Below are 23,147 nucleotides of genomic sequence, written 5' to 3' on the forward strand. Positions count from 1 at the left end.
CGCCGGGCCGGGCCGTGCCGGGCCGGGCCACGGGGCGGGTCACCGGGGCCGGGTCCTCCCTCGCTGCCGTGACCGAGACTCGCCCCCGGCGGAGCCTCCCGGGGCTGGGCAAGCGGGGCCGCGTTCGGGCGGCGCTCGGGAGTGGGGGCCGGTGGGCACCGGTGCCGGGCAGGGCGGGCAGCGCATCCCGCGCCCCGTGCCCGCCGCGGCGCTGAGCGGGGCATTCCCGCAGGCGAAGCTCACCCAGGAGCTGCGGGTCCATCTCCTGGAGCAGCTGTCGGGCCTGCAGAGCAAACAGCAGCGGGACGCCGAGCTGCTGGAGGACATCAGGTGGGGCCCGCACGGGTGACCCCGGGCCGAGCGGAGAGCGGGCGGCTCATCCTGTCTGTGTGTCTGTCTGTCTGTCTGTCTGTCTGTCTGTGTCTGTATGTGTCTGTGTGTGTCCCCCCAAGCTGACACCAGGCACTCATCCCAGCAGTGTGTGTGCCCCCAGGCTGAGATGAAACAGCTCATCCCACTCGTGTGTGTGTGTGTGTGTGTGTGTGTGTGTGTGTGTGTGTGTGTCCCCACGCTGAGACCCGGCACGGCTGTGCCAGGGACCCGGCACGGCTCACCTTGAGCCTGTCACCTCGAGGTCATGGGCTCCATCACCCTCTGGGGTGGCCTGACGGGGACAGTTCAGTAAGGGGGTGATGGCAGGGGGTGGTGGCAGCAGGGGATGGCAGGGGTGGCCCATGCCTGCCCCTCTCTGTGTCCCCTCTCCCCCCAGGTCCTACAGCAAGCAGAGGGCCACCATTGACAGGGAGTACGGGCAGGTAAGGAGGTGCCGCGGGACTCGGGATCAATGTTCTTGGGGGGCCCAGGCCCATCCTGCCGGCCTGGGGCAGGAGCTGGGCACGGCCCCACGCGGGCAATGAGCAGCCTGGGAAGTCACCCGAGCGTGGCTGCTCCGTGCTGGCCCGGAGGGGCCAGCAGATGGCTCATCCTGCCGGAGGACGGAAATCGCCCGAGCGCGGCTGCTCCGTGCTGGCCCGGAGGGTCCAGCAGATGGCTCATCCTGCCGGAGGACCCCGACCACGTTCAGCACCCGCTGGGGGCTCTGCTGAGCACGGCATGGCACAAACCTCGGGTGTTGTGGGAGCCTGGAGGGAAAACCTTGTGGGGGGAGGAAACCGCTGGGCTCTGCTGTCTGCTGGGTCATCGCAGGGCGCTGCTCTGAAATGTCACTTTGGTTTTGATGTGAGATGTCCCTGCAGCAGCGTCCCTTGGGGACACACTGCAGCGGAATTGTGTCCCCCCTTCCTGCAGCTGGTCACTGTGTCACTCCCCTCCCTCACACCCCCAGGCTGGGGGTGACCATCCGTCCCCCCAGCGTTGGGGTCTTGCTGTGCTTGGCTTTGCTGGGGCTCCTCTACTCTGTCTCTGTAGCCAGTGTCCCTCACTGATGTCCCCTTGCAAGTGCTCTGTCCCAAAAGCCACAGCAGGGGGGTCCTTTCATTGTGGCAGCTGTCCCCCAAAAGGTTTAGGGGAGCACAATGGGATTCCTGCTGACACCAAGCCACGGGGATGTGTCTGTGCTCTGGGGGGCACGTGTGTGTCCCCAGGTCCGTGGGGTGGGCAGCTGGGTGGGGGAGCCCAGTTTTGGGCCCAGAGGGGGGTGCTGGGATGCTCGGCGGGCTGGGGCAGTGCCGGTGATGCCGGGTCTGTCTGCAGGCACTGCAGAGGCTGGCCAGCCAGTTCGTGAAGAGAGACTGGCAGCGGGGCCGTGGCGAGGCTGGCGACTCCAGGTGGGCTGGGGACAGGGACAGGGCTGGGACCAGCACTGGGGCTTGCTGTACTTGCCCATGGCCCTCCCAACTTGGAGATGCTTATTGCCAACTGGGATTTGGGTGTCACTGGGATGCAGCTGTGGGTGGGCTGTCCCCAGTGCCAGGGCCCCGCTGGGTCTGGGGGTGCTGATGGTCCCCGAAAGGTGTCACGGGGCAGGGAGTGCCCGGCCCTGTGTTAACCCTGTGCCCGCAGGAGCGTGGCCGCTGTCTGGAAAGGCGTCATCGAGGGGACAGCGCACGCCGGGCAGCTCCGTGTCACCGCCTCCGAGAGCTACCGCGCCCTGGCCGCCGAGGCCGCCCGCAGCGCCCGCCTCTCCAAGGAGAGGACGCTGAAGAAGGTACCGGGGCAAGGCCATGTCCCTGTGCCCGGGCGGGGGGGACAGCTGTCCCCCCCAGCTGACGCTCCCCGCAGGGCATCGAGCGGCTGCAGAAGGCGCAGGTGGAGCTGCTGGAGACGGTGAAGGAGCTGGACAAGGCGAAGAAGCAGTTCAGCCACCTGCGGCGCAGCAGCGAGGTGGCCAGGGACAAGGCGGCCGATGTGGAGGCGCGGTGAGCGGGGGACACGGGGCCGGGGGGCCGCTGTGGCTGCGGGGGGGTCTCACACCCCCTCCCATCCTCCCCAGCCTCCGCAAGAGCGACCGGCGGATATTTCACACCAAGGCCAGCCTGCAAAAGCTCAGTGCCAAGGTTGGTGGCGCGGGGGGTGGCAGTGTACCCACGTAGGGGGATGCGGGGGGACACGGGGCACCATCGCCAAGCCACGCTGCCCATGTCCCCACAGTTCTCAGCGCGACTGGCCGAGCACTCGAGGCAGCTGGCGGGCGTGCAGAACGAGTACAGCTTCGCCCTGGTGTCTGCCTCTGCCCACCTGGAGCATTACCAGCGTGTGGAGCTGCCCGCAGCCATGCAGGTACGAGATGCCCAGACCCCCCGTGCCCCTCCCCAGGGTCCCTCAAAGAGTATCTCCCCACTGGCACAGGGTCAGGGCTGGCTGTCCTGGGGGCTCAGGGATGCTCCAGGGTGGGGATGTGGCAGTGCTGGGGGGTTCCCATCTGCTTTCCCCCAGGCTCTGGACGGGGACCTCTACGAGCGGCTCCGGGAGCACTTGTCGGCCGCCAGCCGGACGGAGGTGGAGACCTGCCGGGCCACCAGGGACTGGTTCCAGGGCGTTGTGGAGGCATCCGCGCGGGTAACGGCACTGTGCCCCGAGCTGGGTGGGACACGGGGGCACAGGTGAGCCCCCGGCCCACGCCACTCCCCTGCTGCAGGTGTGCCGGGAGCAGGACCTGCTCCTCTTCCTGCAGGACCACCCCGCCTTCTCCCTGGCGCCCGAGCAGCGCTTCCAGCTCACCGGGCTGGAGGAGGTAAGTGGAGAGGGTCATTACAGCAAGGTGGGGTCGGCACAGCCAGCCCTTTGTCACCGCCGTGTCCTTGCCCAGGTGTGCCTGCTGCCACCAGCAGAGGATGGGGCCAGCCTGGAGAAGGAGGCGCGGCGCTGGGCCACGCGGGTGGCCCGAGAGCACAAGAGCAGGGCGCACAGCGAGGAGGTGGGTGTTGTCCTGCCCCACGGGGCACTAGGGGGCTCAGGAGGGGCTTTTGCAGCCCCTTCCCAGCTGCCCCCCCCTCTGAGCTGTGGGTACCCAGGTGCTGCAGCGGCTGGAGGCCAGGCGGCAGCAGGGGCTGGAGGCGGAAGCGGCGGCCGTGGAGCGGCAGATGGAGGAAGTGAGGGAAAACATCCGCAAGGCAGAGGTGGGACCCCCAGCCAGGGAGCTTGGGGTGACATCGGGGTCTGTCACCCCCCAGGGTGCAGGGGTGGTGGCTGGGATGCTGCTCTTGGGGTGTGGTGCTGGGCATCCCTGGGGATGGGGGCAGTGGGGTTGGGACACTGGCAGAGGTGCCCTGGGGACTGTGACAATGCGTGGTGTCCCCAGGTGAGCCGAGTGAAGGCCGAGGCACGGCTGGCACTGCTGCGGGCAGCAGGGCTGGACGTGGACACCTGGCTGTCTGGGGCCATGGTGGGGACAGGAGAGGAGACCCCCACGGGGCTGGACCCGGCCGAGTTCGATGACTACGAGGACAGCGATGAGCCAGATGAGGATGATGAGCCTGGGCCTGCTGCCCGCACCTACCCCTACACCTGCCGGGTGATCTTTGGCTACCAGGTATGGCCCTGCCTGCCTGGCCCTCGCCCTGCCTGCCGAGGGATGGCACCTCAGCCCCTCTGCCGCTTTGTCCCCATCTCCTGCAGGGCTGCCAGGCGGACGAGCTGTCCATCAGCCAGGGCGAGGAGCTGGAGATCATCGAGGATGGGGATGCAGAGGAGTGGGTGAAGGTGGGAGGAGACTGAGCCCCCCTCCATACTACTGGGGCACAACTTTTGGAGGTCCCCAGGCTGGCCCCACGCTGGAGCCTGGGATGTTCACATGGTTTCTGCCTCCTCAGGCTCGGAACAAGGCTGGGCAAGTTGGCTACGTCCCCGAAAAGTACCTGCTGTCCCTGGGCTGTGACTCGGGTGCTGGGCTGGGCCCCCCAGGCCCCTCTGCCTTGCACCGCCAGCTCTCCAGCATCATGGCTGCAGAACTGGTGCTGGAGCCTGGAGGTGCGTGCTGGGCATCACCCCCACCCCAGAGAGGGGATGGGATCCAGAGGGTGCTGAGCCCCCTCCCTGCCCTCCCCACAGCCTGGCTGGTGCGAGCCCTGTATGACTACGAGGGGCAGAGCCCCGAGGAGCTGAGTTTCCCTGAGGGAGCCATCATCCGGGTGCTGCCCCGCGCTGCTGGCGAGGTGGACGATGGCTTCTGGACCGGCGACTTCGATGGCCGCGTCGGCGTCTTCCCCTCCCTGGTGGTGGAGGAGCTCACCGGGGCCCGGGAGGCAGCCGGGCAGGTTGGTGGCAGGAGGGTGGTTTTGTCACCCTGGCACTTCTGTGAGTGCCGAGGTGAAGACCCCCTTCCCACCACGCCCATCCCTCTTGGCTGTGTCTTCCCAGGAGCTGCCATCACCATCCCCTCCGCCCTTCTCCCCTCCTGGCCTTGCACCCGGGGCCAGCCTGGTCCCCAGCCCTGCTCCTGAGGCAGCGCTGGCAGGTGAGTGCTGGGGAAACTGGGAAGGGGCTGGGGGAGCCTGGAAAGGCAGGCTGAGCTGCTGGGCTCTCCCAGGTTGCCGGCAGGATGGCACAGGCAGCGGGCACAGTTCTCCAGACCTGGCAGCCACGCGCCTGCGGCCGGTAAGTCCCTTCACAGGGATGCTGTGACCCCAAAACCTGCCCCAGCCCTTCTGTAATGGAGCCACCCTTGTGTTTTGGGGGGTCTGAAGGGGGATGAATGGCCTCAGCATGTTGGCACCACTTCTCTCCCTCTCCCTTTCCCCCTCCTCTCCCTCTCTGCAGCTCCGTGCGCCGCCCCCGCCGCCCGGCAGAGCCCCCGAGCCAGACCCCGAGCTTCACTTCAGCTGACCCTGTGGGTGCCCCCAGCCCCCCTCCCCAAAAAGCTTTACCCGAGCAAACCACCACAGGCTGCTGTCCCAGCAGCAGGGGCTGCTGCTGCCCCGTGCCCCGAGCTGGTCTCTCCAGGGGCTGCATCCTGCCCAGTGCTGCTTGCAGAGTGCTCCTGCATCCCAGTACAGCACCCAGAACCCCTTTCTTGGGGTGCCCAGTGCCACAGCCAGGCCCCATCTCACCCCTTCCTGCCTGGCACCGCCCGTGCACTCCCAGCCCTGGTTCCTGGGGGGCTCATCTCTGGCCCTGCCAGCCCCCACAGCACCTCTCCACCGGCAGGAGCGGGCGTGCGGGGCTGTTCCCAATAAATCAATAAATCAATAAACCCCGCTGGCCCTGGCGAGGGGTTCAGCAGCTTTAATGGTTGTAGCTCATCTATGTACAGGGCGTTACACACCGAAGCTGGCCTGGCCCGGGGCCATCCCGCCCCCGGGGCCGGGCTGCGGCCCCTCCGGTGCCGGGAGCTCCTCTCTCCGCCAGCATCTCCCAGGGCCCTGCCGGTGCAGGGTGTGTGCCTGTGCCCGCTCTGCGTGGCAGGGGTGCCCGGGGGGGCTGTGCTCTGTGGTGATCGTGCCCGGTGCCTGGGGGTGCTCCCCACCGCCCCGGGGGGGGCCCGAGCCGCTGCCTCCATCCCTGCCCCTCGCCGCGGCCCCCTCTGGTCCTTCCCCCGAGCTGGGGGCCGCGGGGGCAGCGGGCTCTGGGTGCCGTCCTGCCCCTGCCAGGCCCGAGGGTCCCTCGGGGGGTCTCCGGGGAGGGTGCGGTGGGTGGGACTCGGGTACCTATTGCCAATGGGATGAAGGCTGGCGCCGAGCGCGGTTGTCGGTGCCGCCGGCGCGTCGCTCCGGCCATGCCAAGCGCGTAGCTGCCCACCCGGGGCCGGGCACGGCTGCCCCGCGGCTGCCCCACGGCAGAGCCCCAGCCCCGAGGGGCCCGGGGGCTGCGCGCCTCCGGTGCACGCTCCAGCCGGGAGCGGAGAGGAGCTGCGGGGAGAGGGGCAGAGGGGGTTGTGCCCACAGCCGTGGCACCTCCCCGCCACCCCAAATGGGACTGCTCGGGGTCGCTGCCTGCGGCTGGGCACGTCCCGACCCCTGGAGAAAGGGTTCACCCTCTCTCCATCTCCAGCAGCAAGCTGAGGCCCACCAGGGCAGGGACACTGGCAGTGCCCTCCCACCCGCCCCAGACACTGTCCCAGGGGCAGGGGACGGGCACTCACGTCACACTCGGTCCTGCTCCGCGACGCTGGGCTCCTGTGGGATGGAGGAGGGGGGTCAGCGCTCCCATGGAGCTGGGCTGGGGCTCTCCCGTGGCCACAGCAGTGACCCGAGGGGCAGAACCCCACCGAGTCTCCAGGAGCGACTACAGCCCAGGCACCATCTCTGCCTTTCCCCACCGCTGCAGGACGTGATGAGCAGCCAACAACCCTCGTGCTGGCTCTGACTGCCACTGAGGGGATGGTACAAGTGGCACCAGGGCTTGGGGACAAACATCCCCGGGAGGTCCTGTCACCGTTCTCCTGGACCCCATGTCCTGGAGCAGCCCAGCACCACAGGCAGCATCCAGGGCAAGAGCCTGGCACTGTGGAGAGGACAGACATCACCATGTGCCTGGGCTTGCCCTGCACCTAACTGCTCCCCCAGCGATCAGAGGGGTTCCCAAGGCTCAGTGGGCCACAGGAGGACCTGTCACCACCTCCCCAGCTCTCTGGGGAAGGACTGCAGCCCATCAGCTCTATCCTGCCATGCGCTGCCCGTCTCCATGAAACAGCACCAACCTTCCAGCCTGGTCACCAGAAAGCAAAGAGGGAAACGGTGGGATCCTGCTTTGCCCTTATCCAGCATCCAGCCAGGCACCTCTCCCAGGCCTCTCCCGTGCTGACGAAGTCCTGCCCCATCCCACCCCTGCCAAGGGCTGCTGGCATGTGCATGGGCCGTGCCCAGCCCTGCACAACCAGCCCCAGGGGATCTCCATGGCTTTGAAGCACGCCAGGAATTTTACCCAGGCATTTGGCTTCCTTTTTCTTCCAAGGGCTTTGCCACACGTGCCCTGGTGCTGGTTTTGTGAGGCAAGCCAAGGCCCAGCTCTCAGAGCTGCTGACACTACAGGGGGTGTTTCCCAGCCCCCCTCCATGAAAATCACCTTTTCCCAGCTGCAGAACCATGTGTGAGCCTGTGAGTGAAATTCTGGGTGTCTGAACACCACCAGCAGCCTCATTTGCTGACTGGTAAGAACACAGAGGCAATTCAGGGAGAAGATCCCCTGGAGCTTTCTAACCCCTCCAGTGAGGTGGTTGGGTGGGATATTGGGAGGTACTGGGAGTACTGGGGTACAGGGTACTGGGAGCTCCAGGCAGGGTGGGCTTTCCTCCTCTCTGAGCACAGCTCCTCAGGAGCAGGGGAGAACAGCCAAGCAATGACCACTTGGCTTTGCCATTTCCTGGCCTTCAAGGTGAGAAAGGCTCCTAGAGAAACCTGCCCCTGCCTGTTCCTTACTGGCCACACTGGACCCCATTGAGGCTACGGTTTTGGGGACACCACGTGCAGCAGTGGAGCTCTCCCAGGTCAAATCCCAATGATGTCCCCAAAGGAAAAGGAATCCTTGCCAAGGGGAACGGGCAGCAGGTCTGCAGCTCTTCCCACTGCCCCAAAGCAGGGTGGGACCTGTCACAGTCACTCCACTGCCTCCAACACTGGAAAATGGGTGGGAAAAAGCAATCCCCCTCCAGCCCAGGGGACCACACGGGGACCAGGCAGAGGAGGAACATACCTGCTGCTTCCCGTCCTCCCCTCCGGACTGCCTCCTGCTGCTCTCGTCTCTCCCCAGCTCATCGGCCTGTTCCTGCAGACTCAGGCTCCCGTGGATATCCGACACTTCATCCGCCGACGCCAGTCCGATCTCCTCCAGGCAGATGCCGGCTCCTTCCCGTGCCAGCTCTCCTGGGATGTTGGGACTCGACGCTCCCATCACGGGCAGGCTCATCAGCCTGCGCTGGCGGCTCGAGCTCCCGGGAGCGGAGCCAGCATCCTGCAGGGACCCCGCCGGGCCGGACCCGGCCGTGCCGAGCCCTGCCGTGCCGGACCCGGCCGTGCCAGACCCCGCCGTGCCGGACCCCGCGCCCGCCCGCCGGCCGTCACGGGAGCCGGAGCTGGCCGGTGTGTTCGCGGCCGGGCTGGCGGCCAGGCTTTGCTCCGCGCTTCTGGCGCTCTGGGTGCCCGTGCGGACGGCTCCGTTGTGCAGGCCGCCCGTGGGGACAGTCCCGTTGAGCGCCCGCTCCCGCGGCAGCGCCTCGCTGCTGCGCTCCAGCTCCTCCGTGCTCGGCGGCCGGCTGCCCGCGGGCACGGCCCCGTCCTGCTGCTCCGCCACGGGCGGCTTCTTCCCGATGTGCGTGACACGGAACCTGCAGCGGGGACAGGACAGAGCCGTCTTTTCCGTGCTGTCCCACCGCTGGACTCCCAGCTTGTCTGTACCTCCAGCCCCGGGTCTCCTCTCTTTGCCGGGATCTCCAGCCTTTCTGACCCATTCACGCCTACACAAGCCACGACCCCAGACTGATTTTCCCATTAATTTTGAGCAAAACAGAAAGAGAAGGATGGGAAGCACAGTCCAGGTCTTGGCTGGGGCAGAGCTTGTCCTCCCAGCAGCAAGATGGATCACAGCTCTTGGAAATGCTCCGAGACAACCTGGATGACAGCGTGCCCTCAGTGAGGGCAGGGACAGGGGTTTGGCACTGATTTGGATACAGGGATCAAAGGCTGGAGGAGCTGTTTGGCTAAAATCTGCCAGAGCACATTTTGCACCATGCCCTGGAGGGGCGGATGGTACCTGAGTGTTCACCAAGGTTGCACCATGAGCAGGTAACAGCTCAGAGCTCCTGGGTGGGCAGGAGAAAAGCTGCAGAAATGGGTCTGACACCCTCAAAAGGTGGGTTAATAATCAGAGGTGATGCAATATTGCACGTGGAGAGAAGAGAGGGGTTAGAGATCATAGACTCGTGGCTTGAGTTAGAAGGAGGCTCTAAAAGATCATCCACTCCCACCCCCTGCCATGGGTAGGGACAACTTCCCCTCAACCTGGTTGCTCCAAGCCCCATCCAGCCTGGCCTTGGACACTTCCAGAGATCCAGGGGCACCCACAGCTTCTCTGGGCACCCTGTGCCAGGGCATCACCACCAATTTCTTCCCAATATCCCTTCTAACCCTGCCCACTGGCAGCAGGGAGCCATTCCTCCTTGTCCTGTCACTCTACACCCTTGTCCCAAGTTCCTCTCCAGCTCTCTGGGAACCCCTCTAGGCACTGGAAAGGGCTCTAAAGTCTCCTTGGAGCTTTCTCTTCTCCCAATTCCTTCAGCCTAGGAAGGGCAAGGTGTCAGCAAAGCCTGAAAGTCTGAATTGTGATTGTGCTGATTGTGACTCCTCCTCACCAGCACTGCTGCTGGTGACAGCAGACAGGAAATCTCCACGGTGAGCTGGTGTGCACCAGCCAGAGCACTCCAGTGCCAGCACCGAGACCTGGTGCAGCCCACGGCTCACCCACAGCCGCTCTCGCTGTGCTTGCACCGCACATGGAAAAGCCAACAGACCTGGCTGAGGTTCAGCTGCAAGCCAGTGTCAGGGCAAAGCACAACTTCAGAAAGTTCCAGTACTGCTGGTGTGGAAAGAACAGCAGGACACAAAGGTCAAGCACACGGCAGCACTGCTGTTCCAAAGGAAAAAACAGAGAGGTCCAAAAGATAAGAACAGATGCCATGAGAGTTGGCAGAAATGAAGGAGACCACTTCCAGGCTAACATGGCAGCACTGCTGTTCCAAAGGAAAAACAGAGAGGTCCAGAAGATAAGAACAGATGCCATGAGAGTTGGCAGAAATGAAGGAGACCACTTCCAGGCTGGAGCCCAGCCTGTGGACAGCACCAACCCCTCAGCAGGGCCAGGATTGGGAGGGTGGAGAAGAGAAATGCTCCAGCTCCAGAGAAGGTTCCCAGGCCAAGCAGCAGAAAATGTGACCTTTCAGGTCTGTCCAGATATTTGGAGATAAGACACCAGCGCTGCGATTTGGGGAGACCAAAGAATGTTCCCTGAAGAGGGACAGGAAGGAGACACAAGTGACCGGATCGCTTCTTGGTAATGCCATTGAGCAATGTCAGCCTGGAGGAGTCAGGAGTGGATTCAGGGAGCAGCAAGGGTTTGGACTGGAGAGGGCACAAGAGGTATCGTAGCCAACCTCTGGCTGGTGAGGGAAAGCAGAGGAGCCCTGGCTGGCTGCCTCATCAGCATCCCTGGGATTCGGTGGGATGTGACACACTCTGGCTGATGGGGCTGAGGACAGAGGGTCAGACACAGGTGTTTTATGGACAAGCTCTGCCACTGACTACAACTGGTTGAGGGAAAGCGCTGAGCTAAATGGTAAATCATCCTGTGCCATACATAACCCTGAGTGCCACAGAGGTTTAGAACAATTTAGGTGCAAAAAGCCCTCAGGAGGTCTCCAGGCCAGACTCCTGCTCATACCTGGGCCCCCTCCTACCCTCAAGCACTTTGCCCAGAACCCTGTCCAGCCAGGTTTTGGAAATCTTCAGGGATGGAGATTCCTCCACTCTTCAGGGCCGTCAAGGGCTGCACCTCATGCACCTGCATCCTCATGGCAGAACAGTTTTTCCTTGCGTCTTTCTGGATTTCTCTTGTTGTAACTCATGGCCATTGCCTCTTGCCCTTCCCAGTGCAGATCTCTGAGGAGAGTCTTGTCCCATCTTCATTTAAATTCCACCCACCCTTTGGGAAGTGTTAGAGGACAATTAGATCATCCCTTTCTAATGCTCCAGGCCAAAAAAGCCTCTTCAGGTGCCCCATACTCCAGCCCTGGATGATCTTGGTGGACCTCTGCAGCTCCCATCCTTTCCACTCCTCAGGGACGAGCCTGTTCCTACCAAGACCAGGGCTCATTCCATGTAGGAGCGGGCTGGACTCTCGACCACTGCATCCAAGGCAAGAACAATACCAAAAATAAAGGAGAACAAGACTTGAGGGTGTCTTTAACTCTAGGGGTGGGTTCAAGAAGCCCTGTTTTGTAGGGTCAGTGCTGGGTCAAAGTACTTCAAGATATTTGTCATAAATAAGACACAGAAAGGGCAATCCTGGAAAAGTCATCCAGGACCTGGAAGAGAAAAGGGGCCAGCCTGGAAATAAGAAGCAGAATTTGGAGGTGGGATTGTACCTCTTGGGCACATAGGCCCCTTAGCAGTTGGACCTTGTACCAAAGAGATTCAGGATTGAAAGTAAAGCCTTGGAGAAACGGGATGAGCGCCCTGTGGAGAAGGCTGGTGTGGGGTGGGATACTAACAGGGTTAAAGAGGAAAAACAGCAATTGAGGGAAGGTGCCTTTGGGAAAGGAGAGCATCTCCTGCAGCACTCTGAGTGCTGAGAGGAGGCTGGGAAGAGCACGGCCAGAGGACACGGAGGAGGGGATGGAGCTGGGCACCAGCCAGGGAGTGAATTAGCGGAGAGTAGGAGCTGTGCAGAGCCCCGGCCTGCCGGGCACCACCAAGGACAGCCACGGGCACGGAGGGAGCCGGGAGCTGGCAGTGCCCACAAGATGTGATCTGAGCTGCAGTTGGGCCTGGGGAGGTCCAGCAGGTCTCCCTGCTTCTCCAGCTGCCCAGAAAGCCCCAGCTCACCTCCCTGCTGAGGCTCCTGCCCTGGTGGTGGAAAAATCCACATGATAGGACACAGGGAATGGCTCCCACTGCCAGAGGGCAGGGCTGGATGGGATATTGGGAATTAGGAATTGTTCCCTGGCAGGGTGGGCAGGCCCTGGCACAGGTGCCCAGAGCAGCTGTGGCTGCCCCTGGATCCCTGGCAGTGCCCAAGGCCAGGCTGGACAGGGCTTGGGGCAGCCTGGGACAGTGGGAGGTGTCCCTTCCATGGCCAGGGGTGGAATGAGATGAACTTTGAGGTCCCTTCAAAGCCAAACCACTCCACAATTCCATGCTCAGCATTCCCATTAAGGGACTGTCTCTCTGGACCACAACATGAAGTTTCATCAAGGCTCAGGCCCCGAATGAAAACCTTGTGCACAATCTGAGCATGGCAGAGCTCTGTGTCTCACCACGGTGGCCATCCAGGGACCAGCAGCTTCTTGTCACCCTGCCCCAGTCACCGCAGCCGGAGGGAGCCAAGCCCAGGAAGACTTTCCCAACCCTTTCTGCTGGGGAATGGGGCAGCCCGGGCGAGCCTGCAGACTGTTCTACAGGTTAGTGACGACACAGAGACCACAGGAAGCTCAGGAAGTCCCTTGAGGTGAAACCAGGTGGGGATGGAAAGCATTTGTGGGAAGTATCAGGAACACTCCCCTGTTCTTACATTGCTGCTGTGTCATCTAATTACGGACATCGCTGGAGGCAGCGACCTGGAGCAGCACAGCCACTCTCATCCTGAGCAGGTGGTGCCGTGCACCTGGGACATGCTGTCCCCTCTGTCCCCCCCAGTGAGGTCCCCAAAGCCCCCAGCTGGGCAGCAAGGGCCCTGCTTGCACCGAGCTGGGACAGCGGAAAGGACACGGAGCTGGGGCTGTGCCCAGCACTGACTCAGCAGGAAAAGCCAGCTTGAGTCACCTTCCCGGAGAAGGAGGGAAGCCACCGGTGCCTCACAGCCTGCCACACACCACAGGCATTTCCAGGTGCAGGAACCACCTGGCTGCTCAGGAGCTGCAGCTGCAGAGCTGCTGCTGGGGCATCTCAGTGCGGAACAGCGAGAGGGAACCTTGGGCACCTGGGGAAGGACTGAGGAGGGCCTGTGGTGCTCATTCCAGCAGGGAATGTCTGGCATTGGTACCTGCCCACTGAGAAGACGGTGGTCTCTCCGGGATGCATCCTGCTTTTGCCCTCCTTGGAGCGGCCCTGGCGCTGCAGCGGGTGCCTCTTCCTCCTGCTGCAGTGGATGCAGGGGGCCTGCGTGGAGCCCAGGTGCACCGTGTGGTGATGTGGCGGGCCCCCGTCCTGGCTGCTGCTGTGGTGACAAAGGCTGCAACAGAAGATGACAGGGTGTGTCACCTCAGGGAGCCATCCCCACCCCGGTGCAGCCCCACTGCAGCAAGGCCTGGGAGCAGCAGCTCGGGGGGGGACCTCTGCTGGGGAATGAGGAAGAGCTGTTCCACTTGACAGTGGGGTGAAGCTCTCCTCAAAACCCTCGGGAGAGGATTCCCCACTGGGAAGATGCTTTGTAGCAGCTGGAACGGGGCTGCTTGTCCCTCACTGTGGAGCAGCCACAAGCTGCTATGAGCTTCCCTCACCTGGGCACTGGCACTGGCACATCCCCTTCGTTTTCCCCCAACATCTCCTTGAGGGCCTCCACGTTTGCTGAAGAGAGAGAAAAACAGGAACACGTCAGCCAAAGTGCTCAGCACGGCTCTGGGCCAGCCAAGGAAGTGCTCACCTTCATTTTGGATGATGCATCTCACAATCTTCTCCACGGTGTCATCGTTCTTCTCGGCCTCATCTGAAAAGAGACAACGTGGCACTGAGGGCTGGCACTCCGGGGCTCCGCTCACTCATCCCTTCCCAGGAGCAGCTGCATCAGCAGAGTTGTTGGAGAAGCCTCGAGTCCCCTGTCACACTGGGAAGCCACTGGGGAACACCAGATCCCTCATCCTGGAAAAGAAACAGCTGAGCCAGCAGCTGTGTGTGCAGGGAGAGGGGTTGTGTTGCTCCTTCAGAGCATCTGGAGAAATGAGAGGGAAGCGGGTTCTAAAAAGTTGAAAGAGGAGGGTCCTTGTCCCGCCCTGGAGCCCCTGGCTGCAGGGTGCTGCAAGTGCTCAAGGCTCCAAGGGTAAACAGGACATGTCCACAGAAAATAAACCCACTGAGACTGCTAAACACAGAAATGGGGAACACACAGTGACAGAGACAGCCCCAGAGCTGCACACTATCGGAAGTTTAAAAGACTGTTCTGAGCAATCTTGGTGGGTGCCTGCTCTGTTGTGGAGTTCACCCACAGCTTTCAACTCCACCTGCTTCCAGCCACTGTTGGAGGCAGGAGGCCTGGATGGATGGATGGATGATGGATGGATGGGTGGATGGATGGATGGATGATGGATGGATGGATGATGGATGGATGATGGATGGATGATGGATGGATGGATGGATGGATGGATGGATGGATGGATGGATGGATGGGTGGATGGATGGATGGATGGATGATGGACGGATGGATGGATGGATGGATGGATGGATGGATGGATGGGTGAATGGATGGGGGGACGGACGGATGGACGGACGGACCTCCAGCCTGGTCAGCGGTGTGAGATGTTGCTGTAAGCAGGCTGGAGCTGTGGTCTGGCAGGCCTTAAAGGCTCAAGAGTTGCTACCATGATCTTGGAAGATCTCCATCATCCCATGGAGATGTTTTCCTGGGCTGTGGCGTGTCCAGAGGGCAAAGCCCACACTGGAAAGTTCAGAGACTGCCTCCATGTCATGTGCAGCCAAGACAATAAAGCCGGAGGAGCACATCCATGGGCCCCTGGAAGCTCTGGCTGCAGCCGGGGAGCGGCGTTTCCCTCCTGAGCACAGGCAGCGGCAGCAGGAGGGGCTGATCCTCCCCAGCACTGCCGGCAGCACGCGGAGCTGGAGGAGTTCTGTGGCACCATGTGGCTGTTCCCTGCCTGGGAAGCAGCCGGAGGAATGTGTGTTCCCCACTTCAGCAGAGACTCAGGAAAGCACCGAATGACAGAGCTCGCTTGGGCCAGGCACCCACGCTCCATGCGGCAGTGACTTCCCAATCCAACCACCCCAGAGCGACTTGCAGTGGCCTGAAGCCATGGAAAACATTCCCTCCAGGTCCCTTCGCCATCCAGCAACAGCCCTGATTCTGTGGTCTGCATGAACACAGCAGGGACCAGAGAAGACATGACCAATAACAAACTGGCTCCCTGCCAGACTTCCTAGTGCCAGAGGGTAGAGGCACTTGCTCCAGCTGGGAGAGGTTTTCCTTGAGGGAACAGGGGTTATGATTGAGATTCTGGGGATTCAGCAAGTTCTGGATACTCATCAGAATTACCTTTAGGTGATAATGCTCCTTTGGGACTGGCCAGACACTGGCTCCCACCTCCCTGTCACCTCCAGCCGCTGCCAGCTCGTGGATCAGAGGGATCCCTGGCCCTCACCCTCCCGATCCCCAGGGAGCACCGCGCTGCTCTCACCGCCCCAGCCCTTTCTCCCAGCCCAGCCACACGTGACAGGTAACCCTCCCAGCCCTATCCCAGCCCAGAAGGGTGCATGAGGAGCACCAGCCCACAGCAGGCACACGGCCGAGCCCCCAGCGAGCCCCCACGGCCCCAGCACTCACCATCCTGCAGCTCCTCCACCTCCTCTTTGTCATCTGGGTCAAGCTCGTCCCGGAAGGTGCGGCACCGGTAGCCCTTCTTCTTCAGGACATGGCAGATCAGGAACCCCACCAGCCCCATGATGAAGAAGACAAGGACGAGGAGGAAGACCACAGTAATGCCGTGCTGGGGGTCTGACTCCCCATCGTGGGGGTCGTGATAGTCTGACATGCGGATCTGGGAGGAGGGGAAGGCAGGTCAGAGCCGCGGTGCTCACCCCCTCCCTGTGCCCATCTCCCGTTCCTCCTGCGGGGCAAGGGGCAGCTCCCGGCCGGGGCAGCTCCCGGCCGGGGCAGATCCCAGCCGGGGCAGATCCCAGCCGGGGCAGCTCCCAGCCGGGGCAGCTCCCGGCCGGGGCAGATCCCGGCCGGGGCAGCTCCCAGCCGGGGCAGATCCCGGCCGGGGCAGCTCCCAGCGGGGGCAGATCCCAGCCGGGGCAGCTCCCAGCGGGGGCAGATCCCGGCCGGGGCAGATCCCGGCCGGGGCAGATCCCAGCAGGGGCAGCTCCCAGCGGGGGCAGTTCCCAGCCGGGGCAGCTACCAGCAGGGGCAGCTCCCAGCGGGGGCAGTTCCCAGCCGGGGCAGCTCCCAGCCGGGGCAGCTCCCAGCCGGGGCAGATCCCAGCCGGGGCAGCTCCCAGCAGGGGCAGATCCCAGCCGGGGCGGCTGCCCGGGCTCAGCCCGAGCCCCGCAAGGTCCGGCGCGCTGCGGGGCCGCACGGAGGGCAGCACCGGGCGGACGTGGCTCCTCGCGGTCTCCCAAGGACACTGCTGCCCCGCACGCCCCGCATCCCAAGGGCAGCGGCGGCGGCAGCGTCCCCGCAGGCCGCCGGCCCCGGGCTGCGGCGCTGCCCCGTCCCTCGCAGGCGGCTCCCCAAGGGCACCGGTGCCCCGGCCTGCCCGGGGCTCTGCGGCCGGCGGCGTCCCCCGGCTCGCCCTTGCCGGAGGATGGCTGAGCATCCTCCCGCGCCGCGCCGCTCCTCCGCAGCCCTCCGTACTCACGGCCGAGGCCCTGCAGCGGCACCGGCAGCGGCACCGGCAGGCAGGGAGCCGCGGCGGCCGGGCTGGCGGAGGGCCGAGCCGCCGGCCGCTCCCGCATCGTCCTCCCGCAGGACCGAGCCGGCTCCCTCCGCCCCGGCTCCTCCGGGCGCCCCCGGCTCCTTTCCCAAGGGCTCGGCGCCCGCCTTCCCGCTCGCCGGCTCCGCTCCCCGGCACGGAGGAGATCCCCCCGCTGCCCCCCGGCCCCGCTGCGGCGCTACCTGGGCCTGCGGTCCTCCGCAGCGCTCTCCTCTTCACCTTCACCTTCACCTTCACCTGCCTCCTAGCAACCCCGCATCCCCGCGGCTGGGGACCGCGGCGAGCATCCTCCGGCCCCCGGGCCCCGGCTCCCCGCCTGCCTTCCCCGGGAAGGAGCCAGCTGCCTCTGCCTGCCGCTCTCCGCCGCTCTCTGCCACAAGAGCACCCGCCTGTCCCGATCCCGGGAAAAAAAAATCTCTCCGGAGCTGTTTCGGCGGGGGAAGGCGCGGAGCGGAGCCCGCGGAGATGCCCGAGGCTGCAGCAGGACACGCAGGAGCGCTGCTCAGGGAAGCTGCCAGGCTGCCGCCCGCCCCGGGGTGAATAACCTCACCCGCACGCGTGCCAGCCCCGAGCTCCCCTGGCACCTTCCTTGCCTTGAATTTTAGGGCACTGAGCCCTGGTGATGGCAGGGAGAAAGGTGGGAGTGGGGCTCAGTGAAGGCAGGACTGATCACACAGCAGCGCTGAGGGGGGGAGAGGGGTGCAGACCCCCACATGGGGGATCCCAGCACCGAGGAGAGGGTGGAGAAAGAGCCCCGGGAATCTCCTGTGTCTTCCTCCTTCCTAAAAAAGGAGTGGCTAAGCCATTGGAAATCTCACGCTGCGGTGGTCCCATGACCTCCTTCTCCATCTCCACCACATTATCCTCACTCTGGGAGGCTTCACCCACCACTCCTTTGCTGCTGGAAATCAGACCTGCTCCTCTCCCTCCTTCAGCCACCTGCCAGTTCTCCACGCAAGCCCTGAGGGATGCAACCCTGGAAACCCCTCCCAGCCCATCTGCACTGAACCGAGCTCCGGTCCATGCACACATTCCTCCCTGGGAATTATCCCATGGGAACCCCTAATGGGAGTTATCCCACCATGGTCTGCCTTGCTGTGGCACAGCCTGTGACTCCTCCAGGCGTGCCTCGCTGGGGGCTCCTGTCCCTCTGCACAGGTGACCAAGTTGGCTCCCAGGAGCCTCGTCCATCAGCGTGACTTCAGGAGGTCACCACGTCACTGGTGACACCCATCTGCCCGCTGTCCTGGCAGGGAGGCAGGAATGGAGCACGTGTGCAAGAACAAGACTTCTCCTCCTGCCATGGATTGCTGAGCCACAGGAGAGGAGAGCTCTCCAAACCCCGGACCAACAAGCTGCTGCACCATGCAGGTCTGAGCCGAGGAAGAGCTCCCAAAGTAAAGCTCAAAGGCAGTTTGCTCCTTGTTTCTGTGCACAGGGGGAGCTGGCAGCTCTGGGTTTCTGCAGGGCCCTGAGGGGACGCAGTCACGGCGAGCAGTTCCCGTTCTCCTCGTGCCCACGCACGCTGTCCTGCACAATGAATCGCTCTTTCTCCTCCTGGGCATTCCTGCCCGCCCAGAGCATTGCTGCACCCTGGCCCTGCCAGCATCCCACCCCCTGCCCGACCCCAGCCGTGCCAGGCTGATCAGGACTCCCCATTCGAGGGCACATTCCCAATTTCCCACAGCCTCTGGTGTCAAGGCATTTCCACAAGCTGGGGGACACAGTGGCACAAATCCTGAGGACAAATCCTGGCCTTCGTGGGGTGAGCCAGGATGAGGAGGGGATTCTGTGGCTGTCAAGCTGCTCCCTCCTGGCTCTGCAGCTGGATTACCCCAGCTGATTGTTTCTCTTCCTAATTCTCCCAACCTGCTCCCAGTCTCCATCTTGCTTCCACCACCTCAGCTTCAGTGTCCCTGCAGGGCCTTAGTCCTTGTCCCACACAGCACCTCACGGGTCACCCAGAAACAACACCCCGGCACCTCTGTGCCCCAAAAGCAGCCAGCATTTGAGGCATGAACCCACACAACGGAGCTCCCCTTGTGTGCAGGCTGGCCATGTTCATCCTGGCCATGGGGGACAGAACCCACATGGGGCAAAGCCCCACACCAAGCTGGAGAGCTGCAGCCATGGCTGGGGGCTGCCTGCTCAGCCACAGTCTGGGATCTGCATCCTCTGTCCCTCCTGACCCCTCCCAGCTCCTCTCCTGGCCTGGGTGACCCCGCCAGCCGAGGCAGTGGCAGCTGAGACAACCTGGACAATCTGGCTGGAGCTCTGGGAGAGGCAGCTGCCTTCTTTCTGCCTGCCCGCCTCACCCAGCACCACCAGGAGGAGGAGGAGGAGGAGGAGGTTACACAGAACAGAACATGGCACAGTGCTGGTCCAGAGAGTCCCCTCTGCCTGCTGAGGGGCACTGCTGTGGGAGTTGTCCCTGCATTTCCCATGTCCCTTTCAATGAACTGAGTTCCTCTTTCCCCATGTTTTCAGGACTTATGAAACCTCCTTGCTCGTGGATGAACCAATTAGTGACGAGCTCCCCTACAGTGGTAAGCTGGAGTTGTCTTTTTTCCTCGTGAGCTCAGCTGGAATTCTTGGCATGTTCTGCTCTGCACTGACCAGGGCCAAAGTGTCAGCACTTCCCGACCTTGGAGATGGCCTTAGCCATGCCTGGGAGTGTCCAAGGCGAGGCTGGATGGGGTTTGCTCTAGTGGAAGGGGGTTGGAATGAGATAGATTTAAGGTCCTTTCCAACCCAAACCATTCTTTCCTTCCTTCCCAGCTCCCCCTCAGGGCTTCCCTGAACCCTGGAGGTATTGGAGGCTTCACTGCCTCTCCAGGCATTGCCTGGAAACACTGGAATTTCAGCCTTTGGAGGCTTGGGAGGGAGGGGACAGAGTGGCCGAGGAAAGGCTGGTAGGACACTACTGTCACCTGTCACCCTGTCCCTCGGCTGGCTCTGGTCCCAGTGAAATCCCACGTTACCTCTTGTCTGCTCTTCTCCTGCTCCTCTTCTGCAGCCATTGGAGCAAATGTCACCCCACAAGCAATGGGACCAGGTCCTTTTGGGGGATCAGCCGCCCTGGCCCCGCTGCCTGTCCACGTGGCAGCTAAAGGGGCTGCACTGCCCAGAGCCAGGCTCCTCTTGGGATCTTCACTTCAATGCTCAGCCCAAAAACTGTCCTCACGTCTGCAAAGCTGCTCCATCCCATCGTGCCAAACGTGTCCGTGAATCCTCAGCCCTGCCCCAGCCTTCCAAAGGTGCCCAGCAGCTAATGGCCTTTAAACCACAGCCTGCTTCTGCTCTCTGAGCACAAAGAGCGTCTAAAAATATCCCTCTCTGACCCTTCCCTGCTCTGCTCCGACACCCGCGAAGATGCCTGGAGCAGCACCCAGCTTCCAGAAGGACGGCTCAGGCACCAGAGTGATCCCAGCTGGACGCGGCTCTTCTCCTCAAGCAGGGCTGTGTCTCTCCTCAAGCAGGGCTGGGTCTCTCCTCAAGCAGGAATGTCTCTCCCCAAGCAGGGCTGTGCCTCTCCTCAAGCAGGGATGTCTCTCCCCAAGCAGGGCTGTGTGTCTCTCCTCAAGCAGGGATGTGTCTCTGCTCTCCCCAAGCAGGGCTGTGCCTCTCCCCAAGCAGGGGTGTCTCTCCCCAAGCAGGGCTGTGTCTCTGCTCTCCTCAAGCAGGGATGTCTCTCCTCAAGCAGGGCTGTGTCTCTCCCCAAGCAGGGATGTGTCTCTCCTCAGGCAGGGCCGTGTTGTGTCTCTGCTCTCCCCAAGCAGGGTCGTGTCTCTCCTCAGGCAGGGCTGTGTCCCTCCTTTCCCCAAGCAGGGCCGTGTCTCTGCTCTCCCCAAGCAGGGCTGTGCCTCTCCCCAAGCAGGGGTGTCTCTCCCCAAGCAGGGCTGTGTCTCTGCTCTCCTCAAGCAGGGATGTCTCTCCCCAAGCAGGGTCGTGTCTCTCCCCAAGCAGGGCCGTGTCTCTGCTCTCCCCAAGCAGGGCCGTGTTGTGTCTCTGCTCTCCTCAGCCCGTCCCCAGCGGGCACTGGGACGTGCCCCGGGTGGCTCCGTGTCCCCAGGCAGGCGTTATCTGGTGGCAGCAGCTGGTGGAGCAGGGACAGGACAGCCGTCATGAGGCAGCAGCGTCAGAGCTGCGGAGCTCCCAGCTCAGCCATGGTGCTCAGCACGTTTAAATCCGTGATTTCCTGGAGCAATGTACCTGGGCAGCTCAGGCTGCAGTGTGCACCAGCCATCCAGCTGGAACTGCTCTTATCAGACTCTTCTCAGAACCCTCTGGAATCCATCACGGTTTCTAACTCATAAACTGTGCTAAATAAGAAAGAAGAAGCTGAGAAACCAAATTCCAAGAGCACAGGAAGTAAATAAGAGCAGCAAAGCACCAGTGCCATGTTCTGAGAGGTGCACGCAGAACACCTGCACAAGACAAAGGCACAGCAAGAAATGTGTGCAAAGAGCAGGAATGTAGAAATAACTGTATAATGCAAACAATAAACAGCTCCTGCCTAATCATATTGCTCAGTGGTCCAAGAGTCCTGAATTTCCCACAGTTTCCCCTGCTGGGGGCTGGCCTTGGTGCCCTCTCCGAGTGTCCCCAGGCACAGCTGGGCCCTGTGGGCTCATGGTGAGAGGGTCCTGGGTCTCCTCTGGATGTGTCCCTGCCCCCAGCAGGGGATTGATTGGAATGAGATCCCTTTAAGGTCCCTTCCAGTCCTATCCCCTAACCCATCCTGTGATCCTTTGGAGCTGGGGTCCTGAAAGGAAACCCACACAAGGGGCAGTGTCCCCTCAGGGGGGACAGGGACAGCCAGAAATCCCCTTTAACAACCCCACCATTTCATCCCACCTCGGCCCCTGCAGCCAGCACAGCACCCAGAGCTCCCAGCCATCCCACCATGCCCCACCCCACGCAGGCAGGACGCTGCCCTTGCTGCTTCCAGGGGGTTTCCATGCCCTGGGAATGCCAGCCTGGCATCCCCTCTGCCAGGGAACACCCCAGTGCCCATCCTCAGAGGAGCCTGTCCCCAGCACAGCTTCCTTCACCCCAGCCTGCAGGAAGGCACCGAGCAGGAGGCTGGCAGGACCAAGCATTGGTTTTGGCTGCTTTTCCCAGCCTTTGGACACGGCTTCCTGCTCTGTCCGTCCGTCCTTCCCTCCCTGCAGCCCCGGGGAGCAGCTTTGTGCTGCCAGCCCTGCCCGGCCATGCTCAGCTTCCTCCTGCTGTCAGCCCCAGCGTTCCCCCATCCCGCTGCCCCCTCACACCCACGATCCCCCAGGCCGTGTGCTGCTCCTGCCCGGCAGGACTCCAGAGGGCTCTCCCAGAGCTCCGGAGAGCCTGCACCCCGGCTGGCACCTGGTGACACTGGCAGTGGCACGTCCCCATCCTCGGGGACGGGGATGGAACGAGCCCCACCCGGGTGTGGGTGTCCCTGGGAACCCCCTGCCCTGTGCCCGGGGGGCTGTGACCCCCGGGGGGGACAGGGGAGCTGGAGAAGAGAACCCAGCGCCAGCCGGGCTCACTGGGAGGAGCTGGAGCAGCTGGGAGGCACTGGGAGCAGGCGAGGAGCGGGGAGGGGTGACTGGCGGCACCCGAGGGGCAGGTGGAGAATTACGGGAGGGAACAGCAGGCGCTGGAAGTGACTGGGAATGGCTGGGAGGCAGCGGCGGGCCTGCGGGAGGGAATCCAGTGCGGAGCGGGGGTCTGCTGGGGGCGACTGGGATCTCCTGGGGATCTACTGGGGGTCACTGGGATCTGCTGGGGATCTACTGGGGGTAACTGGGATCTGCTGGGGGTGACTGGGATCCGCTGGGGGTGACTGGGAGTAGGTGAGGGACGGTGAGGGATGGCTGGGGGAGCTGAGGATGGCTGGGGGGTGGCAGGGGGTCATGGCCGGAGCGCAGCCGGTAACTCGCCAAGGGGCTGCAGCCGGGGCACGCAGGTGGCACCGGGCTGTGCCGCGGTACCTGGGGCCGCCGGGCTGAGGGGGCGGGCCGGGGCACAGCCGTGAGCGCTGGGGACAGCGGGTCGGTCCGGAGCTGGGCGGTGACACCGGGACCGGACCGGACGGGGGGGGTGACACCGGGACCGCGGGTGGCCACGCCCCCGGGCGGGCCACACCCACTTGTAGGCGTGGCTTTGTTGTGGCCACGCCCCCATCCCGGCCCCGGGCGGGTGTCGCGGAGTGATGACGTAAGCGGGAGCGCGGCGCGGCCTGTCCGCCATGGCGAAGACCGTGGCCTATTTCTACGACCCGGACGTGGGGAACTTCCACTACGGTGCGAGCGGGGCCGGGGCAGCGCCGCGCCGGGGCAGCGGCGGGGCGGCCGCCGTGGGGCTGGGGCTGGGGTCGGGCGGGCCGGCTGGGGGCGGC

At 63.4% G+C, this 23,147-nt stretch overlaps 3 protein-coding genes across 4 annotated transcripts in view; 2 read left to right on the top strand and 1 right to left on the bottom strand.

The window, feature by feature from the left end:
* The window catches only part of FCHSD1 (FCH and double SH3 domains 1), a 5,999-nt gene extending 313 nt beyond the window's left edge, over positions 1–5,686 (top strand). The window contains exons 2-19 of the mRNA XM_039702735.1: positions 40–330; positions 770–815; positions 1,714–1,787; positions 2,023–2,167; positions 2,242–2,378; positions 2,453–2,516; positions 2,611–2,739; positions 2,896–3,018; positions 3,098–3,193; positions 3,269–3,376; positions 3,474–3,578; positions 3,761–3,991; positions 4,078–4,161; positions 4,272–4,428; positions 4,510–4,715; positions 4,819–4,915; positions 4,988–5,055; positions 5,218–5,686. Coding sequence (XP_039558669.1) covers positions 40–330; positions 770–815; positions 1,714–1,787; positions 2,023–2,167; positions 2,242–2,378; positions 2,453–2,516; positions 2,611–2,739; positions 2,896–3,018; positions 3,098–3,193; positions 3,269–3,376; positions 3,474–3,578; positions 3,761–3,991; positions 4,078–4,161; positions 4,272–4,428; positions 4,510–4,715; positions 4,819–4,915; positions 4,988–5,055; positions 5,218–5,283 — 2,227 coding nt within the window. The 3' untranslated portion in view covers positions 5,284–5,686. The remainder of the gene's footprint in view (positions 1–39; positions 331–769; positions 816–1,713; positions 1,788–2,022; positions 2,168–2,241; positions 2,379–2,452; positions 2,517–2,610; positions 2,740–2,895; positions 3,019–3,097; positions 3,194–3,268; positions 3,377–3,473; positions 3,579–3,760; positions 3,992–4,077; positions 4,162–4,271; positions 4,429–4,509; positions 4,716–4,818; positions 4,916–4,987; positions 5,056–5,217) is intronic.
* On the bottom strand, positions 5,668–20,281 carry RELL2 (RELT like 2). Of its 2 annotated transcripts, none has more exons than XM_039702705.1 (8): positions 19,747–20,281; positions 15,655–15,868; positions 13,747–13,809; positions 13,604–13,670; positions 13,147–13,335; positions 8,089–8,719; positions 6,539–6,572; positions 5,668–6,305 (listed from the first exon to the last, which is right to left on the bottom strand). In XM_039702705.1, the coding sequence occupies exons 1-7, from the start codon at positions 19,783–19,785 to the stop codon at positions 6,540–6,542; spliced, it is 1,236 nt and encodes a 411-aa protein (XP_039558639.1). In that variant the 5' UTR covers positions 19,786–20,281; the 3' UTR covers positions 5,668–6,305; position 6,539. The 2 variants fall into 2 exon arrangements, with proteins under 2 accessions (XP_039558639.1, XP_039558640.1); XM_039702706.1 differs by lacking the exon at positions 19,747–20,281 and adding an exon at positions 16,948–17,079.
* Positions 20,282–22,873: 2,592 nt separating this feature from the next.
* The window catches only part of HDAC3 (histone deacetylase 3), an 11,276-nt gene continuing 11,002 nt past the window's right edge, over positions 22,874–23,147 (top strand). Inside the window, 1 exon segment of the mRNA XM_039702721.1 lies at positions 22,874–23,052. Within this exon segment, the coding sequence (XP_039558655.1) occupies positions 22,998–23,052 (55 nt within the window). The 5' untranslated portion in view covers positions 22,874–22,997.

The sequence above is a fragment of the Passer montanus genome, unplaced genomic scaffold (genome assembly GCF_014805655.1).
Source record: "Passer montanus isolate IOZ18808 unplaced genomic scaffold, ASM1480565v1 scaffold159, whole genome shotgun sequence".
NCBI lineage: Eukaryota > Metazoa > Chordata > Aves > Passeriformes > Passeridae > Passer > Passer montanus.